The sequence below is a fragment of the Rhinolophus sinicus genome, linkage group LG06 (genome assembly GCF_036562045.2).
Source record: "Rhinolophus sinicus isolate RSC01 linkage group LG06, ASM3656204v1, whole genome shotgun sequence".
Classification (NCBI taxonomy): Eukaryota; Metazoa; Chordata; class Mammalia; order Chiroptera; family Rhinolophidae; genus Rhinolophus; species Rhinolophus sinicus.
The window spans coordinates 154114154-154134670 of NC_133756.1; the positions used below are offsets into that span (position 1 = coordinate 154114154).

Here is a 20517-nt window from a genome sequence, read left to right on the forward strand (position 1 = left end):
CGTAATCTTTTTGCTGGTGGAGGGTCTTTCTTTCAGTTTGTAAAGAGCGCAACACCCTGGGCTCTGGAGAAGGGACGGTGACTCAGAATGCTCCAGAGACATACAGGGAGAGAATTTGTGTGGCTTCAGGGCAAGTACTGGAGGGACAACTGTCTTTGTCCCTGTGCTGAGCGCTCCTCCCTCCATTTCTGTAGAATGCCCTACATTCTGGATTTGTCTCTTGCTCCCGTGATGACATTTAACTTATCCTTCTATCGTCTATAGTTCTTGTAAATGCAAGTTAGTTCTTGAGGCCTGGTTAAATTCAGGTTCAACTTTTTTTGAGGTTGTTGCTCAGAGCATCACACTGTATCACTCGCATCTGGAAGCCTATGCTGTCATGTTGCCTTTAGCAATGTGAAGATTAATCAGTGGTTCAGGTGGCTTCAGCCTGATTTCTCCATGGGAAAGTTTCCTATCAGCATTTCATCTCATGCTTTTATCCATTGATGATTATTGACTGGATCAATAATTTCACTAGGGATTGCAAAATACTGAGTTTCTAATTTTATCATTCCTTCCACATTTATTAGCTGAAAGGCAAAATACTGAGTTTCTAATTGTATTATTCCTTCCACATTTATTTACAGGAAGTCTGTTGTACAGAACTTTCCCTTACCAACTAGGAATATTTGGTTATTTTGAAATACAACTCATACAGAAAAGGCAAGAGAGCAGCAATGCTCACTGATGTTGTTCACTTATGTATCCCAAGTGCTGGAATAACTGGAATATACAGGCTGATGACATGGGGGGATTGTAAGGGTGGCACTAAATCTTCTATTTTGAGATATGGACCTCTGGTATAATTCAATTTAATAACTGTAATTTAGCTTGGGACTTTTTCACAGTTTTCTTTCCTTTCTTTGCTTTCCTTCCCTCCCGCCAAAACTTAAAGACTCTGTTTACTATACATTTACTATGCATTTCAATGGTTCTGTTTACTTTGGCCCAGTGCAGGCCTAGTGACTTGGGAGAGGTTTTGCATCTGTATGGGATCCATTCCTGGCTCCAACTTAAATGTACCTAACAGGCAACGGTTGTGATAACCAGTTAAAACTGCACCTTCCCCCACCCCAACGTACAAAGCTGAATAGAAAATTCCACTACAGGCTGAAGCAATTTACGTCCTAGTTAGAAAATAGAAAATTTCAGGTGAAACAAAGACTTGAAGCAGTAGTCTCCAGCAGACGGTCCAGCTGAGCCTCCTTTTTAATAAATCTTCCTTCTGTAGACTGCCTCGTGCTTTCACAACCTGCTAGCAGCAGTCACAACACAAGCCACTCAATATTTTGAATTGAATATAAATCCATTGGAATACTGCATAACTCTTTGAAAAAGACAAAGTAAATGTACATCTCTCTATATTGACATGGCATAATATTTATAAATATTGTTGAGTGAAAAAAGCAGGTTACAGAACAGTAAATAATAGGATGAGTCAATTTTTATAATTTGCTTTATATTTTAAATGTATCAAAAATAGGATGGATTAATGGGTGAATATATGATAAAAGAAACAATAAAATGTTAATTGTAGAATTTAGATGGTGGTTATATGGGTTTACCCTGTTCAATTTATTCATTTTTTTATCTTATGAAAATATGCATCAGGAAATGTTGGAAAAATATATGTATAAAAATCTGTATTTCTGACGTGGGTTTGGGGGTAAGGATAGAAATTTTCAGGTTATATGCTTTATATAAAGCAAGTTGTAAATGATTCTTTGACACAGTAATTCCACTTTTAGGAACTTACCCTAATGTAGTAATTCTAAATGTATAAAATATAGAAAAAAATTTTAATGGAGATATTTGGAAACAAAAATTTGGAAATAGCCTGTCTAATAATAGGCGAATGATCATATTATGGTGTAGTAATTAGGTTCGTTATAAATGATAAAGACAATGTAATAATAGGGAAAGTGGATATAACACATTTAGTGAAGAAAATCATGATACAAAATTTGATCAACATTTAAAAAAAAATAGTACACATAGACAACACAGAGTTTATCATACCATGTTTCCCAAAAAAATAAGATCTAGCCGGACAATAAGCTCTAATGTATCTTTTGGAACAAAAATTAATATAAGACCCAGTCTTATTTTACTATAAATAAGGGATTAGTCTTATTAATATAATTAATATAATATAATATTAATATTGGGTCTTATATTAATTTTTGCTCCAAAAGACACATTAGAGCTGATTGTCCAGCTAGGCTTTATTTTTGGGGAAACATGGTATGTCCCAACAATTCCACTTTTAGGTAGAAATCCAAGAGAAATGAAAACATACGTCCACACAAAAACATCTATGAATGTTTACAACAGCATTATTCAGAATAGCCAAAAAGTGAAAAAAACACAAATGTCTATCAACTGATAAATGGGGAAACAAAATGGTGTACCCATACAATGGAATATTATTTGACAACAAAAAGAAATACAGTGTTGATATATGTTACAACATGGATGAACCTTGAAAACATTATGCTAAGTGAAGGAAGCCAGACACAAATGACACATAGTGTATGATTCCATTTATTTGAAATGTCCAGACTAGGTAAATCTATAGAAACAGAAATTAGTGGTTGCCTAGGGCTGGTGGGTTGGGGGTAAGTGGGGAGTACTAATGGATATGGGGTTTCTTTTGGGGATGATGAAAATGTCCTAAAATTGACTGTGGTCATGACTGCACAATTCTGTGAATATACTAAAAACCATTGAACTGAAAACCTTAAGTGGGTGAATTATATAGTATGTGAATTATATCTCAATAAAGCTATTATAAAAAACTTTTAATGGCACACATAGAAAATAAAATTGGAGGAAAAAATAAATGTACTGTATTTGAGGTTGTAGGATTACGTATTACTTTTATAAGGAGAAAATACACCTGTTTTAAAAGCATATCTCTGACAACTATTTAAATGTAAATAAGCAGCATTACAACCATTCCTCAACCTCTTTATAGGTTGTGGGTTTTATATTTAAGCTTATACTATTTTCTTATATTGTATTTTCATAATATATTGGAGATATTACATTTCTTTCATAATATATGTATATATTGTGGTTTGGTCAGGAGGAGGGAGTCATGACTTTAGGTGGGATGCGAAGGGGAGCGTGGGAAGGGCCATATCAACCCAGGATCCCTGTTTGTCCAGGATCAGGCCCTCTCCAACTAGGTAGCCCCTTTGCTTAAAAGCTCAAAGCCCCTTCCACTCACCCCTTTAGGGTTACCCCAACCACAGAGCCTCTTCCCGGTCTGGTCTCCTTTTCTGGTGGGGTCACGCCTTCACCTAGGGTCATATCCCTCTCCCTCTGGCCCGGGTTGGGGAGCATCACAGGCCCCACTGGCCATGGGCTAGAACCCCGTCTCCCTCCGCCAGGGTCACAGTTCGAGACGCAGGAATCAGATCCCCCTCACCTGGAGTCACAGTCCCCTCCCGAGGGAAGGGGGTCGCCGGCCACAGGCAGGGGACAGTTTCACACGCGGTAGAATCACAGGCCCTGGCCCAGGACGCGCTCTCCCTCGGCCGAGGTTCTAGTTTCCCTCCCAGGAATCCCTGGTCCCTCCCCCGAGGTCGGCGGCCCCTCCTCCATTACCATGCGGGAGGTCCCAGGATCCCCAGCCATTACCGCGGAGTCCGCGGGGGCCAGGCCCGAGATCTCGGCGCCCGAGGGGCCTGCGCCGGCCGCGTTGCCTTCGCGGGAGGCCGCGGACGACTCGCAGTCGCCGTCCTCGTCGCCTTCCTGCCGCTCCTCGCGGCCGCCGACCGCGAGCCCGGCGGTGGACGGGTCGCTGCTGCGCCAGGCCCCGTGGGTCAGGATGTCGGCCGGCGAGTTGCTGGAGGCCGGCCTGGCCCGGGTTCTCTTCTACCCGACGCTGCTGTACACAGTGTTCCGTGGGAAGGTGCCGGGCCGGGCGCACCGCGACTGGTACCACCGCATCGACCGCACCGTGCTGCTGGGCGCGCTGCCGCTGCGGAACATGACGCGCCGGGTGAGCCGGGCCGGGAGGCCGGACCGCGCCGGTCCTGGGAGCTGGGCGAGTGCCGCCCGGGCCTCGGAGGCCGGTTCTGAGCCCCCTCTTTACCTCGGCAGCTGGTACAGGACGAGAACGTGCGGGGGGTGATCACCATGAACGAAGAGTACGAGACCAGGTTCCTGTGCAACTCTTCAAAGGTGAGGGGCCCTGGCCCGTACGGGGGAGCTGGGGCAGGGGCGCCGCCAGCCTCGCCCACCACCTGGGGCCTGAGAGCGGGAGGAGGTTGTGGGAGGGGCGCTGCAGATGACAGTGCCCCAGAGACTGGTGTCCCAGGCTTTTTTGCCTTCTCAGGATGAGGGTCTGGTACTCTAAGCTTAAATGGCCGTGGCTGGTGATAGAAACGAATTGTGAAATAAAACTCTGTTGTGAAATGCATTTAAAAATAGAGTTGACAAAGTCTGATTACTCCTTTGTGTGTAAATGTATTCTTAATATCGGTAACGCAAATCAGTAACCAAAACTGAAAGGCAGTTTTTCTGACTTGCTCATTTCATTCGTTCCACACACACTGATCACTAAGTATGGATCTGTTAGCACGGAGTAAGGCACTGCCCTAGACATTCAACATGAAGGCCCTATAAACTCTGAAAAGCAAAGCTACTCCCTCACCCCTACCCCTCAGAGTAAATTTATCATAAAACCACCCATTGAAAAACTGGAGAGGGTTCATTTGGCTCTGAGTTGAGATAATTTTTATTCATATGTTAGAGATATAGTGGAATTCCAAAGTACTGTCATAACGAAGTTCACGCCTAAAACATGACTTCCATTAAATGTGGATGCCTGCTTGTGGAACTCTCCACAGTGGTTATTAGACATTGCCCTCCCTATCTTTACATAAAAATGTTGCCCTATCTTTATAGTGTTTGACATCTATTAGCACTGTACAATTGTATTTCTGATTTAATCTACTGATACAGCTGGATGAATATGCTGTTAGTGCAACCTGTAGATTTTTTGAAATCTTAAAAAACATTGTGACTCACATTTAAAATACATTGATTAGCGATGGCATACATAGGGTTTCCCTGCCCATTCTCAGGAATTTTTTTTTTTTTTTTTTGCTTTCCCGTTCCCGAATCCCAAGAAAAGTTGGTCGGGAAATTGGGAAAATTGGCTCCTTGAACCCAGGTGGTTGGTAGTATGGGCCGTCACTTTGTGGAAATGATTCATCGTGGAGAACAGAAAACAGTTTATATCTAGGGATTAGGGAAGAGGAAAGCAAAAAAAATTCCTGAAAACGGGCGGGAATTCCTCCCTGGAAACCCTAGGCACCAGATATACAAAAAACAGTTGTACAGCTTTTGCAGGTGAATTTTATACAGCTAATATTTTGCAGCTAAAAATTCAAATACCCAAAGGGCCCTTTAAGGACACTTTAAATCTTGGACATAATTCTAACTAAGCAGCATAGCTATTGTTTGAATGAAAGACCAACCATGTAGGTCAGCCATTTTAAAAAGGTTTCTCAGGGTGGCTGGTTAGGTCAGTTGGTTGGAGTGTGGTGCTGGTGACACCAGGGCTGCCAGTTCGATCCTCGCGTGGGCCACTGTGAGCTGTGCCCTCCTTGGGAAAAAAAAGATTTCTGTAAGAAGTTTGTTTAGAAAATAGTAAACAATATATTTACATTGTGGAAAGCACTGAAGCTTCCTTGTTGCTTTGCTGCCTCTTGGGAGCCCATCTTCATACCACTAACGTCAGGCTTTTTTCATTCTCTTCTTTATGGTGATGGACCTGGTTCCAGGAGTGGAGGAAGGTAGGAGTTGAGCAGCTGCGACTCAGCACAGTAGACATGACTGGAATCCCAACCTTGGCTAACCTCCGGAAAGGAGTCCAGTTTGCTGTGAAGTACCAGTCGCTGGGCCAGAGTGTCTACGTGCATTGTAAGGCTGGGCGCTCCAGAAGTGCCACTATGGTGGCAGCATATCTGATTCAGGTAGGAAAGGTCTTTCTGGACTGGTCCCATTTACAGCAGATTTCCAAAACTTCAGTAGCATGGTCTACTGGTGGGCCTTGCTGGAAGGAGCCATGTTTCCAGTCTCAGAGCTGGGAGGTGGAAAGCATCTGAGCATTGGAGATAGGCTGATCTGTGCCTTTGCCACCTGCCAGCTATGCGACTTAGGCAAAGGTGGCTTCCCCTCTTTGATGCTGTTTCCTCAAACTAAATGTGTCATGAAGCTTGAATGAACAGGTATGTCAAGCACTGACCTACAACAAACACTCAAAAAATGGAGTTACAAAGGATGTTAACACCAGCAATAGGCCAGAAATACGTTACAAATAGCATGTCAGGAAATCTACTACTGTAAATAGTGCTGGTCACTTACAGCTCTAGAGTACTCAGATTTCAAGTATTTCAGAGTAGAGTTCTGGACATTAGTTTCTAGAAACAGGACCCAATGGAATTTTGCCTGTCAATTTGTTGTTATTGTCAGCAGGTGGGATACTTTTAAAACTATTTGGAAGCAATACTCTAGTCCATCATTCTTTGTTACATGGCCCCTTGCTGTATTCGTTTTTGTTACCTATTGGCCCCTGCAGAGCATTTACTAACTCATGTGGATAGTTTAAAGAAAAAAGTGTAAAAACAACCAGCCTGTCCTGTTTATGTTACTGTGACTGGTGAGTATATGATTTAACAATACTAAAGCTTTGGTCATTTAGGAATGTTTGCCGGAAACAGGGTCTCTGGAGGATATTTTGGGCTGAGTAAGAATTGAACCAGCGGCTGAAAATCTATATTGTCCTGGTTCTATTGAGTTCTAAACCATTAAGTATCCTTAGGACACAAAGATAACCTTCTTAGTCAAATTTAAAAAGTGCTGTTTTTCTAGCTGTGGTGACAAGATGCATAGAAACACCTACTCTTTCCAGGAAACTTGAAACCAACTGTCCACCCATTTCAGTGAGGACATCTAGTAGGCCTAGGCAGGATTGAATTTAGGACCTAAGCTTCACATGTTCAACCTTCTTTTTCTAGGTTGAATTAGGTTGAAAGACTGACTTGTCCCCCCAGCCTGTAGCATAGTAATTTGGGCCTGGTTAACTGAGGGCATTAAAGTGCGCTCCTATTTATAATATATCGAGCATGGTTTTTAACTCCCCTCAAAATGGAATTTTTAAAAAAAATGACATTCGGGGAGCCCTTTAGCACCTGTCAAGGATACCTTACACCTGCTTCTTTCTTTCTCTAATTCCCCAACGCTGTATTTCAGGTATACAACTGGAGTCCAGAGGAGGCTGTAAGAGCCCTCACCAAGATCCGGTCACACATCCACATCAGACCTGGCCAGCTGGCAATCCTCAAAGAGTTCCACAAGGAGATGACTGCAGAGGCAGCACAGGAGTGACACATCACATGTCACAGGCATGAAGTATGTGGACTAGAAAGAACTCGACAACCCTGCTGGCTATAGAATAACAAAGTTTAACAGGACCAAAGGGGCTTAAGCCCAGACTGGCCGTAAGAGAAATGTGCTAAGGAATGGATAATTTTGCTCTCTTTTGTCATTTCATTTTCCTGAAATAACACTGTGGTATAGCTAGAAAGATTTAGCATGGCTTCTGCTCACAGGGCATGGGAATGGGGGATAGAGATGAACTTATTTTTTTAAATAGGGACAAAGAAATCTATTACACATCTAATGCTGTACCTAATGATATCTAGCACCGTAACTCAAAGGCATTTAACACTAGGAAAAGAGGAGAAATACTCAGCTCTGGCTCTTTGCCACTGTCAGAAGCTCAATTCATTGGCCCCTCACTTTTGGAGCAGTGATCCTGGGTGGAGAAAAGGAAGTACGGGATTCAATCAGTATTGCAGTGGACTTGAAATACGGTGGTCGTGTGATTCATCTCCCTTAGGAAGTCAGCCCTTCGGAATTCAAAACAGACACACATGTTGCTTCAAAACCTTTTATTTGTATGAACAGTTCCTAGCTTTTGACTTGGCTTAGAACTTCTGAAGGAGTAGAGACCTTACATATTTGAGTTTGAAAAATGTTTCTGCGATTAATCAAATAATCCCTTCTACTTTTATTCTGGCTTATCCTTTAGAATAAGCTAGAAATCAAACCCGAGTATACATTTCCTGACAGACAGATGAGAAAACAGTAGACTGAATGTCCGAATTCTGGAATTGACTCTTACTGGTGAAGGACACCTTCAGCTTAACCCATTCTCCCAACCAAAGCCTGAAGGAAAACTCTTGAACACCTAAATTTTTGTAGAAAAATTACCAAGTAGCCACTTTGCAGGCTACAGAAAAAAAGGGCGACTGGGCATCTTTCCTTCTGTCTAGGGGTCAGGGGTGCTTCTGTTTAACAGTGATCAGGTAAAGAGGGGAGGCTGTGCCTAGTATCTGAGAAGGGGCTTGCTCTAAGCCCCTAAGCAGTCTGCAGTGAGGCACAGGATTACCAGGAGACGGCAGAGAACAGGCTGGCCTTTTCTCGGTTCACGCAGCCAGCTGAGCAGCAGCAGCAGCAATCTCAAAAGCCCCAAATGGGCCACCCCTATGGGTTCAGGGAAGGGCTGAGTGCTGCCTTTTGAACATGTGCCAAAAAATAACATAGTACTCTGAACTGGGACTTTGGGGACTTCAAGTTTGGAGGGGTAGGTGCTGGAAAAGGGGAGAACAAAAGTCAGCTGCTTTCCACCACCCCCCACCCCCACAGCCTTAGGCCAACACAAACTGCAAGTTGGTGAGAAGCACCTTAATTCCTCTGGTGACAGTTATAGCTGAAGTGGCAGGGTCAAGCTTGTATGTGTTGGCATCCCCCTTTTTATATCGGTCCCGAAAAACATAAATGCTCCCGTTACAACTGGCGATCTTCCAGAGGGATGGGGCAGAGCTCCAGGCCTCAGGAAGGCAGAGCCGGGTGAAGCTGTCAAGCAGGGGATTGAAGCACACCAGGGAGTCCCCTTCAGCCACGATGAACACCAGGTCCTTGTGCACAGCTGCGTGCATGTGGCCTGCGAAGGGCAGTACATAGGGCTTCACGTAGCACTTGTCTGTGTCTGTATCAAAGCACTGGATGAGCCGGGAAGGTTTGGTGAAGAAGTCCAGGTCACTTTCCTCCCCCCCTAGTAAGTAGATGATCCCGTTGAGGTTGGCTCCAGCAGCCCCTGACACAGCCACCTCTAGCTGTGTTGTCTCTGTCCAGACATTATCACCTACCCGGTAATAGATAACTGCATTGGAGAGGGAATCCTGCAGTGTCTTGCCACCCAGTGAATATATGGCATCTTTCCCGGGCACAGACACCAGGGTGTGCTGGAGCCGGTCCCGGGGCAAGGGCGCGCACCACTCCCAGTCCACGGTGGCATTGTTGCACTTCCACATGCGCCGTGGGATGGACCCTCCCACCACGTACAAGTCTCCACCATGCTTGCAGGCTGCAGTGATCTGGTGGCATAAGCTGTTTTGGCCACTTACACTGATAGAGTCATCTTCTGCACAGTGCAAGGACACAGCCAACGAGTGGGTACGAGATGACTCTTTCCCGATCAGATAAATGTGCACATTCTCCCCAATTTCCTATTGGCAAAATTAAAAATGATATCTATCGGTTCTAGGCTGAAGCTCAGCCTAGACACATGTCCTTAAGGCCCTGGACCACACACCTGTATCTTGCTCTAACGTACTCCCCTCTAGTTTCTGTGTGTCATCCTGTCTCTCCTCCAATCACTTTCTTTCAGGCCTTTTAAGCTGGGGCAGAGAATCTATTGCACTCATCCTTTCAGCTTTTTAAAAACTATCATGAGTTGGTGCTTCAGACAAAGGGTGCTCGCGATTATTAATGCAATGATGAAAGTAGTTATCTCAAGGAGCTTTGGAGCTCAGAGGCTGGTGGCTTTCGGGCTCACACATGTATCCTCCTCCTCAGCTGTTATCAACTTCAAGCCAGAGACCTTATTCACCAGCCATCAAAGAGGCCAGGCCAATTGATGGCTATGATGCATGGCTATTATTGTCTCCCAACCCTAAAGAAATCTGCCTTACCTTCAAGCTAGTCCTGAGTGACTCTGCAAAAGCCTCTCTTTCCTCTTTATTAAAATTGATCCAGGCCTCTATTGCCTCTGTTGGGTTCTGGGAACATGGAACTCCATCTGTGAGAGCCAGAGGAAAGTCAAGGTCAATGGCAATCTGACAATCTGAAAGGGAAATTTAGAGCCAGAGGCTTTAAAGATGTGAACCACTTTGTTAGACTACCACCTTGTACGTATGTGTGTGTGTATGAGGAATTAACCGAAAGTTGCCTTGTTTCTTTTGATCAAAATGCATGGCTTGATACACTACCATTTGTCATAGAAGCAATCTATTAAGCTGCAGAGCTTCACACCTAAATTATGATTGTACCTCACTTGCAGGGCCGGGATTGTTACCTAAAGTTGGCCCATCACTTAATTTTATTTTTAGATATCTTGGCTCATCCATCAATAATTTACTTAGGTAACTAGTCCCACAGTTACGTGCAAAATGCAGGAAGGATGAGAACTTATGCACAGGAGAGATTAGAGTATAAATACAAATAGTTCTTCACTACCTTTTGTGGATAAGTACTGCTTTTATTTTCCTGGCTTCTTCCTCAGTAAGGGACTCTGTCTCTGAAATCACCTACACTAAATCTCAATTTAATTTCTCTCAGAAGGTATCTAAATTACTACCAATAATACTGTAAACTAACACCAGGAAGCCTGAGGGTTCCTTTCTCCTGAACTAGAACATCTGCTGAACATCATACCCAAGTAGCTGGGTATGATATGGCCACTCCCTCAACTTACCTGAGATGATATCAGTGAGTAGATGGTGGGGCAAGTGGAGAAATTCCTCTGTGCTCTGCAGCTGGGCCAGGTGGGCCTTGGCACAGTGCTTGGCAGCAGTGTAGAGCTCAGGATCACTGTGCCGATCTGCCAGCCACATCACCTGAAGACAGTTGCCCACCTGCACAGTGCGGGCCAAAAACCTTGAACATTCCTCAAAGAGAGATGTCAGCTGATACATGTCTGACACCTCATAAATTTCCTGCAGTTCATCAGCTCGAAGTTTCACAGTCCCATGGTAGATATAATCAACCAGGAGCTGGAAAACAGACTCGCTGACATCCTGCAGCACAATCACCCGGTTGTGGGCCTCCTTCAGGTTGGAAGTGAACATGGACCTGAAGAAGCAGCTCTGAGCTGAGAGGACCAGCCGGTGGAGCTGAAACTCCCGGCCTTCCACTGAAATGGTCACATCAGCAAAGAGCTCTTCCTCCAGACACAGTTTCATGATGCCCTGAGCCACACGGCCTGAGTGTGAACGATCTTTGAAAGTGTACTTCACAAAGTAGTTCTCATCCATGGATGCTCCAGGCTCCTCTGGTGATTCCATGGTAGCCAACTTCTCTCTCTGCCAGCTGTCTGCAAAGCAACACCACACTCAGTAACTTGGGGAATCCATAACCACAACCTATTAATCAAACCGTCCAATTCAGGGTAGAAGGAACAGTGAGAGCAAAGTGGGCCCAGATGGACCTTAGTCCTGGCCCTACTTATAACATCTCTGATGCTCTCCTTCAACCACAGGTGGGTTCATCCTTCTGCAGTGGTACCCCATCCATAATAAAATCAATAAAATTTCCTACTCCGGGTGTTAACAAGAAAACACTGAATACTCCTTTCCATGATGTAACAAAAGACTTGGTATTTAGGTCAACACATGAAAGGGAGGAGCTGGAGGAAGCCTGTGACCTTAAAACCCTGGCAATAAACCTTACAAATCAAATAACTATTGGGTATAAAAATAGGCTCTGGAGAGCAGAGCAAGACAAAAAAGACCCCCAAGACCTTGTTTCGGGAGAGCCCCCAGTCCCTCTATCCTACCCCCCTGCCCCGCCCCTCTGCGCGCGCGTGGAGTCCAGATTCCAATAAGAGGCTTGGCTGGGACATGTCAGCCCCCCACATTTGCTCTTTTCTGAGCTCTCCCTCCCTTCCCCGCTTGACCTAATGACTCCCCAAGGCTCCATCCCAGAACTCGAGACAGCCCAGCGGTCCCTAGACCAGGGCACAGGGAAGCCCTTTGCCACGTGCAGTGTCGCCTCTCCACCTGGAGTCACCTGGGAAACGGTCGCCAGGGAAACCGTTCCCCTTCCCCCCATCCACCATGCCAGCCAGCCCTCGTCAAAAGCTTAGTTTAGGGAGCGGGGAGGGGTATGGAATGTGGAACCAGAACCCCCGCCCCTTCCCCTCGTCTCACCCGTCTGGTTCTTTAGGGTCCTCGCTTTCTCTCCTGCCTCTGACACACCAAGCTAGGGCCACGTTCACCTCACTTTTTCCCTACCTGCTTGCCTCGTTTTCTCACCTGCGTTCCCTCCTTTCATTCCGGAATCCGGAACCTCCGCCTACGGCACCGCGTTCGTCCGGAAGAAGGTATAATGCACACTTCCGCTTCCCGTCCGTGCCCTTGGGGCTCCGTAGCCTGTGGGTCGTACCTCCGCTACTTGATCTACGTCTGAGAAACATGGCGGCGGCGGCGAGGGGCTGGTGGCGGGGGCTTGTGTGGGCCGTGGCGCTGCCCAGGGGTGAGCAGGGGACAGCGGATGAGGCCCGGGACAAGAGCAGCGGCGCGGCCATCGCAGGGAGCCCCTCAGGACTCACCTTGCGCTCCTGTGCCTTTTATCTCCCCGTGCAGTGGCCAGGCGACCCTCGGTGCTGCTGCCGGTGAGGAGGGAAAGCGCTGCCGCCGACACGCGCCGTGAGTATGTGCGGGCCTGGCCCTTCTCGGGACTACAGGCGGGGGCCCCTTCACTTCTTCGGTCAGATGCTTATCCTTGTTCTGGGATGCCCTTTCCTGTGACCTGGCAAATCTCTGCTTGTCCTTGGAGATCTGACTGCAATGGTCCCCACTCTGCAGGCAGAATCGGGCCCTCCCTGTGCCCTTAGGCCTCACTTCTGGCACTGATTGCCCCTTTGTCCATTTCCATGATTCCCTTTTACTCTGTTTAAACTGTCAGCTGTTTGAGAACTGGAAATATAACCTCGGGACTCAGAGCCCAAGGTAAAGCCTGTTATAATGGTAGCTTACATTAATTGAGTACTTGTGTGCCAGGCACCTTGCGAACTGTTTTAGTGAATGATCTTATTTAATCCTCACAACAATCTTACGAGGTAGATAGTATTGTGCTCTTCATGCAATCGATCAGGAAACAGCCCACAGAAGTAACTTGCCCAGGGTCACAGCACCAGTGAATGTAGGCCAAGGCTGCTTGCTTCTGTTATCCTACAGCAGGGGTGTCCAAACTTTTTCTACGTTTTTCACCAAGGGCCTTATGTGGTAAAATACACAAACAGTGGGATCGAGGTGAAGTACGTATTGCCTCACCTGGTTTATTTAAGTAAACTAAATATATTTTTGGAGTTTGCTGCGGGCCAATTAACAATGGATCATGGGCCGCAGTTGGCCCTTGGGCCGCAGTTTGGACACCCCTGTCCTACAGTCTATGATGTGTAGGTGCTCAGTGATTTATAGTTGCATGAATGAGTGTATAGAGAGATTTTACAGTCAACATAAGCTGCCTGTGAGTCAGGAGACCTGGCGTTTCCCCCTCAGTCCTCAATTTCCTCATCTATGGGGGAGGAGGGGAGTTTCAACTAGATAACCTGTGATGGCTCTTAAGCCTTGAAGTTGTTCACTTGAGAAGCTGCTATGAGTCAGGTGCTAAGGAGATACACAGAAGCAAAAGTTCTGGTTCCCACTCTTAACTCCTGGTAAGGGAGCTGAGACATATGCTCCTTTAGCAGAAATGCAGGTATTGTGAAGGAAGAACTATGGAGTAGTTCTGAGAAGAGGTAGACACCCCAGCTGCAGTAATGTGTTCGTGTACTGTGTATGTGGCCTTTCCCTTAAGTTTTCATCATTTCCTATTCCCTGGAAGAGGAACCCTCCACCCTCACCTTTCTTAAGGTTCTGCAGAGAGCCCTGCTGGGAGACAGTATGCCTTACAAGCCCAGGAGACTGGCTGCAGGGCTGGCTGCCGCCTTCGCCATTCCTTTGTTAAATACGCCTTCTCCTTCCAGCCACTGTCAGACCACGGAATGATGTGGCCCACAAGCAACTCTCAGCTTTTGGAGAGTATGTGGCTGAAATCCTGCCCAAGTATATCCAACAAGTTCAGGTAACATTGCCTACTGTTGTTTGGTCTGGGACAAGAAAACCATATTCTCAGGCCATGTGGAAGTGGGCTTCCCGGTATCAAAGTAACCACGGATTCCTCCATCCCAACTGGGCTTTCTCTCCTTAAACCAGGAGAATCAGCTGAAGTTAGCTGTTCCCTCAGTAGCTCTTTGTTGTGTCTGCCCTCTTGCATGTCTGCAGGTGTCCTGCTTCAATGAGTTAGAGCTCTGTATCCATCCTGATGGAGTCATCCCGGTGCTGACTTTCCTCAGGGATCACACGAATGCACAATTCAAATCCTTGGCTGACTTGACGGCAGTGGACATCCCCACCCGGCAGAACCGTTTTGAGGTCAGTAAGAGATTTGAAAAATGGTTTGGGAAGGAAAGAAAGAGGACAGAATAGTTTTAGGGTGAGCTACCAATGGGAATCATAGCCTTCTTAGTTTTAGTTTGGGTCAAACAGTTCAACATCGCAGTTAAACTGGGGCCTCAGAATCAGGCAGACCTCAAGTTTGAATCCTGGCTCTGCCACTCATACGCTGTGTGACTTCCAACATTTTGTTTAATCTTATGTGCAGAGTACATATAAAATTGTCCCCATTTCAGAGGGTGGTTGTGAGGATTAAATGAGACATCACTGTTAGATTGTTAGCACACAGTCAATTCTCAATACATTCAACTGTTGATATTTACTGATCATATCCTGTTTGCCAGATCCTGGGGTTGAGAGAAATAACACCTCCAGAAGTACAGGCCCTCCAGAAGTCCCCCACACTCTAGTGAGGGGAAGGACACATAAGCAGCTGACTGTAATAACATCTAACACGAGGGATGTTAAGAGAGACGGTATAAGAATGCAGGAGGGCCACTTAGCCCTGTCTGGGAGGCTTCTTTGAAGAGAGAGAGAATGTTTGTGCTGAATCTTGATGACAGGAGAGCAGGAATTAGTCCAGTGAGGATTGGGGTTCGGGGACATGCGGTTGGGAGACATCCCAGACAAAGGGAATAGTGTGAACAAAAATGAGCGTGCTGATGTGTGCTACAGTGTGACCTCGGCCTTTGGAAGCATAGGAGGGTCTTGAGGTTTTGAGCTTCAGGACAGAAGGCAGGTTCACAGGGTGGAACCCAACCCACCCTGTATCCTCATCAGTGATGTTCCCACTTGGACTCCCACCTCAGACCTTTCAGCCTGTGGCCACCTTGGTTCTCTAGCTCCCTCTGTTCTCCCTAGATTGTTTATAACCTGCTGTCTCTCCGCTTCAACTCCCGGATCCGTGTGAAGACCTATACTGATGAGCTGACACCCATCGAGTCCACTGTCTCTGTGTACAAGGCGGCCAACTGGTATGAGAGGGAGGTGAGTTACTGGGCATGTTGGATCCTGCCTCTGGGCCAGCGTTGCAGAATTGGTTGAAACTACTGGATGCAGCATCGCCCTTCACCCGTTGGCCATGATGCACTGGTTGCCTGAGGGCCTCTTTTTTCTAGATATGGGACATGTTTGGAGTCTTCTTTGCTAACCACCCTGACCTAAGAAGGATCCTGACAGACTATGGCTTCGAGGGACATCCTTTCCGGAAAGACTTCCCTCTGTCTGGATACGTTGAGGTAGGAGCCTTGGCAGTGGGCAGCAGCCTCAGAGAGGGGCTGGCAGGGAACCGGGGGGTCCTCAACGTGGCAGGAAATGTAGTGTGTGGATTATGGTAGTTTAAGAGCATCGGCTCCAGGTTCAATTCCTGGCTCCACTTTTATAATCTGGGGCAAATTACTTAATTTCTCTACGATACAGTTTTGTCATCTGCAAAATGGGAACAATAATACTACTAAACTAATAAGATTTGCGGTGAGCTAAATGATATATGTGTAAAGCCTGCTGTATTACCAATGCTCAGTTGATGTTAGCCATTATTGTAGTGGTCCTTTTAATGACCAGGGCAGCCTTGAGGACACTTAGTTTGTCCCCACAGAAAGTGGAGTATCACTTTACTCCGCCCTGGATCTCTGAGAAGGGAACTGATAAGGAAGACACTAAATGTTCAGCCCTTGAGAATGGCCAGGGGCAGGAGCAGTAACATGACTACAAGGGCCTTATAAAGAATTTCAGTGCTTTACTTCACCACCCATGTGCTGCAGCTTGTTTATGAGCAGGAGGATCTAGTGTATACATACACACAGGTGATTTTGTAGCAAAGTAATTTTTTAGAAATGTTCAGATAGTGGCAAGCCAGCCTTTCTCTTTAGTACCCAACTGCTCCTGTTTGCTTAGTATTTGGCCTGGTTCCATTTCCTTCTCAAGCTACTTCTGGTCAGGGCTACTTGCTCTCTTCTTCCTTTTCAGTCATCACTACTGGCCCCCTAATCTGGTTTGCCCCTTCACCCCAGCACCTGTTTGTTCTTACCTTATCCAGCTGCTCCTCCAGTAACAAGAAAAGCCATGCCAAATTTATTGTCTTCCAAATTTCCTGCCTTGCATCTTGACAGTGGTAATGCCAAGTCCACAGGGCCTGACCTTGAGTGCTTGCCAGTTTCGGGTTACTCTTTTTCAGCCACTGACTTGCTCCCTAGTCCTGGCCAAATGCTTACCATTACCTTATGAGTGTGTGGATGGGTGAGCAAGGTCAGTTATGCTGGAAAGGGAGCTCAGAGCTCATGCTGTGAGGACGGTGGGCAGGGGAGCCTGCCCGGGTGATGGCAGGGCATGAGATAGAGGCCATTTGGGACTGTGGTTGGGGTGTGACTTGATAGGGAACACAGACGTGTATGGAGACTTGGTGACGGGCCGGGACAAGAGTCAAGAACAGAGCAGCAAATGGGCTGGGGAAGTCACCCCTGGCCTTGGGAAAGTAGGCTGCTTACTGTAACAAGGCCTTCCTCAGTGCCCAAACCTTTCTCTTCTGCAGTTACGCTATGACGATGAGGTGAAGCGGGTGGTGGCCGAGCCGGTGGAGTTGGCCCAAGAGTTCCGCAAGTTTGACCTCAATAGCCCATGGGAGGCTTTCCCTGCCTATCGCCAGCCCCCCGAGAGTCTCAAGCTTGAAGCCGGAGACAAGAAACCTGAAACCAAGTAGCTCCAGGGAAGGCATGTGGATCCTAGAAAGCGCCTTATCTGTAATTGAGTGTCCTGTAAATAAAATCCTAGACTCACCGCTTGCTGTGTGCTTCTCATCATGAAGCTTTGACTCAGGAGAGGGGAGGTGCAGAAGGAGTTTTCCCTGCTCCTGTAGAGAGACTATCAAATCGGAGTCTGTTTTAATGGGACTAAATAGTGCAGTTGGAGACATGGTGACCTATAAGCCTGGATGTATTTCTTCTGAGAGGGATTCTAGAGCTGAAATTGATATTCTCGTCCACAGGACTCAGGGTGGGTGTGGCATGGCCTCTCCTGAGACCTGGAGGGGGTCCCAACAACTGCTGGAGAAAGCCTCTTATCTGGTGGTAGCTGATGGGACCAGGGGCCTGGGTGGAACCGGGGAAACCCCCACTCACCCTCATCCCATCCAGATAGCTACAGGGGTCCATGAGCCAATAGCCAGAGCCAGGAAGAGCCACAGCTCATTTTTGAGTCTTGAACCCTGCATCCTGCTCCTTGCAATCTGATAAGCCATCACACTTGGGCTAACGGAAACCTCCTGGCCTCTGGCCTGAGCCAAGAAGGTTGTTAAGCCAGCCAAGGATGTCCCAGGGCCTGAGCAAAACCGCAGATCTGAGCAAAACCCAGGGGGTAGGACTCCCTACCCCAGCTGGTCTGGGGTCTGCTCAGCCAGTGACTATGTGCCTGAGGTGGAAGTGCTCGGCTCTGCCTGTCCATGGGTCCGGTCCGCCAGACCAGACCAGGCTTTGCAGCTGATGCTGTTGTCTGCTTAGGGGCTCCCTGGAGGCTGGGCTGGACTGGGTGTGAGGAGTTGGGCTCAGCTGTAAGATATTTTGGGTGTGAGGACAAATAGTAAGGTAGTGTTAATCGTACTTTCCTACCTCCTGGGAAGGCCAAGCTAGAACTGTTTGCTACCAAACACCTTTTTTCTATTAACTAAGCATCCTGGCCATCTGGACAACAGGCTGAGGGCCTGACAAGCAGGGAGCTAGGTACCTATGCCAACAACCAGATTCCACATTTCTACAGGATGGAAAGAGCCCCTGTGAAGCCAGAGCTAGCCCCTCCCTGTTTAGCACTGAAGTCTGACACGCAATGCAGGGAACGCCTGAGCAGCCTGCCGTGGAAAGTTGGAGCCATGGTATGTGGCAGGCGGATGCAGGACCAGAGGACCGGCATGGCAGGGAAAAGGCAGTTCCTGGCTTGGCTAATGGTAGCCATTTGCCTCCTGGGGTTGACTACAGCCCAGCACCATGCAGGTACCAGGGCTTCAGAGTGGGGTGGATGGAAGCCAAGGAAAGCTGCCAGCTGATAGTAGTTACAGTTGGTTCTACCTGAGCCTAGCAGGCCCTAGAACTGGACATGGTCGGTACCAGGCTGACCTGTGCTAGAGCTAATGTGTGGGCCCCAGCCCTGGAACTGGAAAGGTCCAGGTGAAGCAGAGGGAGATAGCTCTAGGTGCCCTCACTGATGGCCCTGGACAGAACTGGGCCTGAGCCTATTCTGGTTGATGCACAAAGCAGCACCTCTTGACCTGCCATGGGCTTGGAACAATCATTCCAAGGGCCAGGCAGCACGGTGGGGTGAAATGAAGGAAGCTAGCTGCAAGAGACATCCGGCCTTGCCTGGCCTCCTGCCTTGCATACCAAACTACTGAGGAGCAGTTAAGGAGTGGGTTCTTTCCAAAGGGGAAGAACCTCAACCTTTGGGGAGGGTCATTGGCAGTGTTTTAGGTTACACTGTCCCCAGATGATTACACAGAGAGGGGAAGTGGGGAGTCAAGTGTCTTGTGACCATTGGCCTGCAGCTCTTGGCCAAGGGAACTGCAGAAGTTCAAGGAGTCCTGGACATTTGCCGAGGTGGCATCTGGGTTTTAAGATGATGATTTTGGGATCATAAGACCAATGCCTGGGAGGGTGAACATCACTGTGCATGTGTGTGTAGGGGGAAGGGGACATGGGATGGCATTCTTGCTCTTTTGCAGCTAGAAGAACCTCTAGGCACCCTTACTAGGCAGCTGAGGGGCATTTCTGGGAAGCTGGGGTGTTCAGGGTGGAGCTTGGCAGGGGCCTGACTTCTCTCTGCTGCCCCAGGGCAGGCCATGGACAGCACCAGCGTGGGAGGTGGCCTGCAGGAGCCAGAGGCCCCGGAAGTGATGTTTGAGGTCTTTCCTCTAGCTTGGGACATAAGGGTGGGAGCGTCCAGAGGTCCCTAAGCTCAGGCTTGGGAAGGGGCATGTCTCAAGCTGGGCCTGCTGGGAGGGGGGCACCCAGCATGGGCCCTACTGCCTGCTTATGCCTCCCCAGCCCACTCTTGCTCCCTGTCCCTGGGACCCCAGCCCACCCCTTACATGGCTCCCCTTGCAGCTTCTCTGGGCTGGGCTGGAGCTGGATGTCATGGGGCAGCTGCACATCCAGGATGAGGAACTGGCGTCCACACGTCCAGGCCACCGACTCAGGCTCCTCCTGCAGCACCACATGCCCAGTGACTTGGAGGGTGCTGAGCAGCAGCTGCAGCAGTTCCAGGACCTGCGGAAGGGGCCTCCTCTTGGCCCTTGGGATTTTGAACGTCTGCTCCTCACAGGCCTATCCTGTGTCTACCGGATGCACAAGGCTAGCGAGGCTGAGGAGAGGGGTCGCTGGGCGCAGGTCTTTGCCCTCCTGGCACAGGAAACACTCTGGGACCTGTGCAAGGGCTTCTGCCCCCAGGGCCAGCCCCCTTCTCTAGGACCCTGGCTCTAGATCCTGACTCCTTCCCCTGACCCTCCCCTTTCACCTCCTAGCCTCACCACCTCCACCCCAGACCCATCCTGGGCAGGAGCTTCCATCTGGTACCTAGTTCTTCCCTCTGTGTTCAGGTCTCTGGGGTTGGCTTTGTAACCCAGACCCGTTTATCCCTCCCCCATCTTCTTCCCTGGGCCCTGATAGGCTAAGAGCTCCGGCTTTAGGTCCCGGACAGCAGGCTCACAGCTAAAGGCAGAGTTGTGTGTGTTTTGGGGTCAGTGTGTTTAAGAGATGCTTTAAAGGAAGCCGCCCCCAAGTAAGGCCAGGTCAGATCCTCCAACTCCTACCCTGGCAGGCCAAGAGAGGTCTTGTAGAATCTAACAGAAACCTTGTAAGTGGTCAGCACCCAGTCCTAATTTAGGTAACTCCTTTTAAGCCCAACCACTGTTCTG

General features: G+C 47.8%; 4 protein-coding genes across 8 annotated transcripts; 3 read left to right on the forward strand and 1 right to left on the reverse strand.

Annotated features, from left to right (window-relative positions):
* The first annotated feature begins 3569 nt into the window (after positions 1 to 3569).
* PTPMT1 (protein tyrosine phosphatase mitochondrial 1) lies at positions 3570 to 7756 on the forward strand. Its single transcript, XM_019743679.2, has 4 exons — positions 3570 to 4051; positions 4153 to 4233; positions 5841 to 6032; positions 7312 to 7756. The coding sequence occupies exons 1-4, from the start codon at positions 3656 to 3658 to the stop codon at positions 7444 to 7446; spliced, it is 804 nt and encodes a 267-aa protein (XP_019599238.1). The 5' UTR covers positions 3570 to 3655; the 3' UTR covers positions 7447 to 7756.
* A 241-nt stretch (positions 7757 to 7997) lies between these two features.
* Positions 7998 to 12573, reverse strand: KBTBD4 (kelch repeat and BTB domain containing 4). Of its 3 annotated transcripts, none has more exons than XM_019743676.2 (4): positions 12438 to 12573; positions 10880 to 11497; positions 10098 to 10204; positions 7998 to 9632 (listed from the first exon to the last, which is right to left on the reverse strand). In XM_019743676.2, exons 1-4 carry the CDS (start codon positions 12454 to 12456, stop codon positions 8772 to 8774), a joined length of 1605 nt encoding a protein of 534 aa, XP_019599235.2. In that variant the 5' UTR covers positions 12457 to 12573; the 3' UTR covers positions 7998 to 8771. The 3 variants fall into 3 exon arrangements, with proteins under 3 accessions (XP_019599235.2, XP_019599236.2, XP_074192491.1); XM_019743677.2 differs by having other exon boundaries at positions 12333 to 12468; XM_074336390.1 differs by having other exon boundaries at positions 12417 to 12461.
* Positions 12504 to 17396, forward strand: NDUFS3 (NADH:ubiquinone oxidoreductase core subunit S3). The gene is made up of 7 exons (XM_019743680.2): positions 12504 to 12657; positions 12768 to 12830; positions 14153 to 14250; positions 14451 to 14600; positions 15483 to 15608; positions 15740 to 15859; positions 17152 to 17396. Exons 1-7 carry the CDS (start codon positions 12597 to 12599, stop codon positions 17317 to 17319), a joined length of 786 nt encoding a protein of 261 aa, XP_019599239.1. The 5' UTR covers positions 12504 to 12596; the 3' UTR covers positions 17320 to 17396.
* A 1073-nt stretch (positions 17397 to 18469) lies between these two features.
* On the forward strand, positions 18470 to 20219 carry FAM180B (family with sequence similarity 180 member B). Of its 3 annotated transcripts, XM_019743681.2 has the most exons (3): positions 18470 to 18601; positions 19436 to 19506; positions 19709 to 20219. In XM_019743681.2, exons 1-3 carry the CDS (start codon positions 18481 to 18483, stop codon positions 20081 to 20083), a joined length of 567 nt encoding a protein of 188 aa, XP_019599240.2. In that variant the 5' UTR covers positions 18470 to 18480; the 3' UTR covers positions 20084 to 20219. The 3 variants fall into 3 exon arrangements, with proteins under 3 accessions (XP_019599240.2, XP_074192494.1, XP_074192493.1); XM_074336393.1 differs by lacking the exon at positions 19436 to 19506 and having other exon boundaries at positions 18487 to 18617; positions 19681 to 20219; XM_074336392.1 differs by lacking the exon at positions 19436 to 19506 and having other exon boundaries at positions 18496 to 18601.
* The last annotated feature ends 298 nt before the right edge of the window (positions 20220 to 20517 follow it).